The sequence below is a fragment of the Loa loa genome (genome assembly GCF_000183805.2).
Source record: "Loa loa unplaced genomic scaffold supercont3.707, whole genome shotgun sequence".
NCBI lineage: Eukaryota > Metazoa > Nematoda > Chromadorea > Rhabditida > Onchocercidae > Loa > Loa loa.
In genome coordinates this window covers 6,146-12,149 of record NW_018108887.1, presented here as the reverse complement: position 1 = coordinate 12,149, position 6,004 = coordinate 6,146, and the positions used below count along the sequence as shown (strand labels likewise).

Here is a 6,004-nt window from a genome sequence, read left to right as displayed (position 1 = left end):
ATAAAAATAAAAATATGTAATTATTTAACGGTAATTACCGATAATTGATATTAGTTTGTAAATCATATTTCTATGAAATAATTTCATTTAATAATTAAATAAATGATAATTTCCTAAATGATCACTGTAATGTAGTACAATGTAAAAAAAACGGAAAAAAAATTGAAATAATCAATGTTTTACTTATTATTACTTCACCTGAAATTTAATATTTATAATAAAATCTATGTATTACCTTACTTATATATAATTTAATACTTAATTATTTGATAATATAGAGTATTCGGATGTATCATATCATCATATTTCTTCTCCTACTACTACTTCATAAATCGGTATTATCGAAGAGTGTTGATGAAGAAGAAGAAGGAGTAAGCAATGTACTTAATGATCATTTTTATGATGGTAATAAGATTATATTACCACTTTCTAAAAATGCCAGTATTCAATTGTTAAATCATTGGATTCAACAAGCTGCTAGTGGTTTTATAGCTGCTTTTGCAAGTAAAAGGTTAATTTAATTTCGAAATTTTCATTATTTTTTAATTAAGTCATATCAAGTAATGCTTTAAAAAATTTAATATTAATTACCATAATATTTAAGTAATTATTGATTAATGTATATTTGATGATACTTTACAAGCAACAGATGATATTTTTAATGGTTAGCTTTTGTTCTGCTTTTGTTCTGCTTTTTTTTTTTCAATTGTTAAAATTGATAGCATAGTTTTAGTTTTTGCACATAATTCTGCGAATATATGAAAGCTGTATGTGAAAAATTAATTATATGAAAATTTTATTATTATCAATAGTTCTGACATCAAACTTTTTTTGAATTTTAACAATTAAATTAATTACATGAAAATAGCATTATCAGTGATTCTGATATCAAAATTTTTTGAATTTTAACAGATAAATTGATTATGTGAAAGCTTTTATTATTACCAATAATTTTGATGCCAAACTTTTTTGAATTTCAACAATTAAATTGATTATGTGAAAATTTTATTGTTATTGATAATTCTGATACCAAACTTTTTTGAATTTTAACAATTAAATTAATTATATGAAAAGCGTGTTATCAGCAATTCTGATATCAAACTTTTTTGAATTTTAGCAATTAAATTAATTACATGAAAATTGTGTTATCAGCAATTCTGATATTAAACTTTTTTGAATTTTAACAATTAAATTAATTGCATGAAAAATATGTTATCAGTAATTCTGATATCAAACTTTTTTGAATTTTAACAATTACCTGTTTTTTTTCTTTTTTTCTTCTTGCAATTTTTAGGATGAAAATGTTTAAACATCAAAATGATGAAAAATTTTATCATTGTTCTAAAGAAGCAAATTCGATTACAAAACATGCAAAATGTGCTGTGGATTTGTTAATGTTAGAGAAGATGAAACAAAGTTTGTCAATTTTTTTTTTGAAATTTTCATAAAATTTTGAAAATCTTTCAAAAAATAACAGAGTAGATGGTCAAAAGCGCATTTATATATTCTAAAATTTTGTGTTAGAAAAAAAAAAGAAAAGATGACCACTATGACCAGTATTAGGAGATCAATGTGATATACATTGGAAAAAAAATTTTTTTTTTTTATAAACTAAAATTTGATTCTTAATAGAAGATTTAGTTTAATTCAACATGAGGATATTCTTGATATTAATAGCGATTTTTTTTCAATAAATTTCTTTTCTTCCATTTCAGTTAAAATTCGTAAATTCGGAAATGTAAAACGAAAATACGAAATGCTCAAATATTTTCCAATTCGAAAAATTAACGCACGTAAGCCAGATGCTAAAATTGACCGAAATCGGAAATATATGTCAAAGGCTAATGATTATTGGATAGGTAAATTTCGCATTGCTCGACAGAAACGAGCAGTGGAGAAGACGAAATGGAAAATAAAAAGAATTAATAAAAAATCATATCATTTATTAACTGATAAAGATACAAAAACAACTTTTGGAATGATTATAAGTGGAGTGAAAAAAATTCTTCAAAAATTAAAACGTCAAAAGACTTCCAAAACGTAAGTTTCAAATTTTGTCACCAATTTTTTTTCAAATTTTTTCTTGACCAAATTTTTTGAAATTTCAAATTTTTTTAATAATTAGTTTTTTTTTTATTTTTGAATTTTTAAGCTATTTTTTTTTTAAATTATTAGAAGTGTATTCTGGAAAAAGCTGAAATAAAAATTATTACTTTAATTGACAATCTTATCTTAAAAAGTATCATCCAGAATTATTTAAGAATTTGAATTTATCTGATAAGCTTCTCTTCAATTAAGCATAAATTTATTTTCAGATGGTCAACAACAATAGCTGAAATACAACATTTAGCTATGCAAATGAAGGAACGAGAGGAATTATTAAAAATGTTTGAAATTAAAGCCCAAAATAATGTTTGTTTCTTTTTTTCAAATTTTTTTAATAAATAATTGTAGATTTAATGAATAACTACAAATACTTTTTTTCCCCAAATTCTTTTAATGAATAATTATAGAATGAATAATTAGTGCAAAAAAAAAAGGAAAAAAAAGTACATAATGAAAAATTTTTTTTAGGGTATTAAAATTTCACACGTCTTAAAAATATTAATCGATCCAAGGAGGAAGATGAAATTACGACCTAATCGTACGCAATTATTAGCAAAATCATTTTCAACATTACTTCGTAATGGTGCAATGCTTGCAATTGCAATGTCAAATAAAAGCATTTCAAATATGCATAATAAAACAATTCGCATAGCATCACCAAGATTTTTTTCAATTTTACCAGATGATAATAAACAAAATACCGTATGTTTCCATTTCTCTTCTCATTTCAATAATTATCACCTTTTTATTTTTCTTTTTTTATGTAAATTTTGAGAATGATTATTATTTTTGTAAAGTTAAAAATTCAAATTTAAAGTTGAATTTAATTTTATGTTTTCAAATTTTCATAACATTATTGCGGTGTAATTTTTCCCTTATTGGTCGATTAATCATACATTTCATTTATCTATCATACTTTTTGGGTTTGATTAAAAAATTTAAAAAATTTAACCTAACTGGATAATGTTTGTCATCAAGAAGATTTAATTTTGCTTGATTTCAAAACTATTACCATCATCTAATCAAGTATATGTGTATGTATGCTAATTTTGAATTTCAATATTACATTCCCAGAAAATGTTAGCTGAAAAGTTTGATCATAGAAGTTTCACTAAATTATTTGCAAAATTCAGTTTCAAATATAAATACAGGTATAAAATGAAGTAGTTCATTTTGTATACTGATCTCATTCCAGGTAAATTTACTATCACCATCAATTTTAAGTTTGCATAATGAGGGTGATAGTATGGAGCGTAAATTGAGCATATCAGGATTACTTGGTGCATTCAAATTGATGAATGAATATGATCAAAATGAATTACTTGAATTAATTACTGAAGCATCTGGACTTACTGATGCTATACAACAAATTCATGTTTGTTTACATGTTTTTATATTTTTAGTCGAAATATTTAATGTTCAATTATAAATTGAAATTTTTATTGAATAAAAAAAAGAAATGAGAAAATACGTTTCATATGTTTGCAATATTTGTAACCAATGCATAATCAATTCATATTTAATATAATTCAAATTAAATTTAGATTAGACCAATTAGTGTATAACTGTCAACTAACAATGAATAAACCTATTAAATTTTAAATTCAAAATGAAAAAAAATATACACACAAACATAAATCAGTTTTTTTTGATATGAAATTTTAGTAAATAAATTCCAAGTACACAGATTCTAACAAAATTAAAATTTAGATTGAATTAAACAAATTTTGAAATAGATAAAAATAAGCGAAAATTAATTGAAATATATTTAAATTTTAATAGAATATCTTTTGATATTTTAGGAAAAACTTGAAATGGAAAATAATAACATACGTCATGCCAAAGGTATTAATGGGCAACCATTATATTTTACAAAACAAAATGTTAGCGAATTATATGGCGAAATAGAACGCAATAAAGTGGATATATTTGAGAGGCTTTACAAAACATTAAGCAAACAACAAGTTCTTTTTTTTCTTTGTTTCAAATTTTTAAGTTATATTTAAAATAAACAAATCAAATTAAGATCTAAATTAGGATCGAATTAAAGTAAGGTTAATTTCATTACTAAACAAAAATTCCATTTTCAGAAATAATAATTTATCCCAAATTGTTGTAGAAAAGATTTGAATTACTTCTCTTGCATTTATTCACTTCCTAGTTATTAAAATTAATTAAAAATTAATTTATGATATATTCACATAACATTTGCATAGTATTCATTTATAGTAATTTTTTCATTTCTCAATTTATAATATTGCAATTTAATTCAAAAAAAAGCATTAATTCTAATTATTAAACGTAACATTTCGAGCTGTTTTTTTTTCGTTCCTGATCTTTGTACTTCCGATTTTTAACATCATTTAATTCATTTAATTTATATTACACTATTAATAGATGATATATATGACATATTAACATGTATGAATGTTTTTTTCATGAAAATGAAATAAATTATTTAAAAAAAAAATAAAATGAAATAAATTATTTAAAAATATGAAAAATGTTTACAGATTGGTGAAATAAATGTTACCGGTTATGCAGTATTAAGCAAAAGGCAGCTAAAACTTATTTATGGTCAACGATCACCGTATTATCATCCAATTGCTTTAAAAAAACTTGTCGAAATTATTGGATCAAAGTGATGGATTACAGAAATCACTGGAAAATGATTTAAAAAAATTAGCAAAATCAGAAAATTTTGGTTTACAGACAGGTGAATTACATCGAAGACAAAAACGTTCTGGTATTTCTCTATCACCCTTCCTATTATCACCATTTATATTAGCAGGAGGATCATTATCACAACCAGTCCTACTTTCTCCAGTAGTCCTCTCTCCTGTAATTTTAAGTCCAGCAATTCTTGGTCCTTTTATTTTAAGTCCTTGGATTTTTAATCCAGTAATTTTATCACCAAGAATTCTTGCACCATTTATTCTTAATCCTTTCATTTTTTCTCCAATAATATTATCACCTGTAGCATTACATCCATTTATTTTGTCTCCTGGCATATTTAATCCAGTAATTCTATCGCCACTAGCTTTATCACCATTTATCTTATCACCGCAAGTAGCTACACCATTAATACTATCACCAATGATTTTAAATCCATTGCTGCTAAATCCTATGGCTTTATCACCGCTTGTTTTTAGTCCATTTATATTATCACCACTTGTATATTCACCTCAATATTTATTTGCCCTTGTCTTTAGCCCATATATGCTTTCACCAATAATTGAAAGTGAATTAATTAATAGCACGGTTATTATGTCACCAAGTATTTTAAGTTAACAATTAATAAGTCTCAAAACTTTTCTCTCTCTCTCCCTCCCTCTCTCTATCACTCTTCCCCTCATTTTCTCTTTTCTCTTATTTATTTGATATAAATTGTATGATAATACTTAATGGTAAAATTGTTTCAATAAGTTTTTATTGATAAAAAAATATTATACATTTTCGTTAACACATTTCTATTATTACATGACATTTTGTTTCTTTGTTCTCTAATTGTCGTGACAGTTAAAAGAAAAGGAAGAAGGTGAGGGAGATTGTTATTGTTCGTTGTAGAAGCAGTTAAGTTTTAAAGGAATGATTTACAGTGTACCGGTTCGTTGTATGTTCGAGACGTACAACAGATTATCTTTTATTATCGTTTGGATACCAAATACAGTGAAGATATGTTCAAATAATTCGAATTACAATAGAATGACTTCCAGGGTAAAGCCGGTAGAATAATGAGATTTTGTAAGGATTAATAGATTGGGAGCTAGGTGAAGAGCACTTGTGTGAACCTGAGTGTCGACAGATGGGTTTTTGGCAAATCTGAGGATTCCTTATGTTTATATAAGGAGTGTGTAAGGAGAAAAGAAAGAAGCGTGATGCTTAGCAGATATCTAGA

General features: G+C 24.6%; 1 protein-coding gene across 1 annotated transcript; it reads left to right on the top strand.

The window, feature by feature from the left end:
- Positions 1-287: 287 nt before the first annotated feature.
- LOAG_11475 (hypothetical protein) lies at positions 288-5,795 on the top strand (the record flags this gene model as incomplete). The annotated part of the gene is made up of 10 exons (XM_020448355.1): positions 288-511; positions 1,295-1,416; positions 1,716-2,040; positions 2,316-2,412; positions 2,575-2,808; positions 3,302-3,481; positions 3,909-4,070; positions 4,620-4,727; positions 4,762-5,367; positions 5,706-5,795. The coding sequence occupies 10 exons, from the start codon at positions 288-290 to the stop codon at positions 5,793-5,795; spliced, it is 2,148 nt and encodes a 715-aa protein (XP_020301494.1).
- Positions 5,796-6,004: the final 209 nt, after the last annotated feature.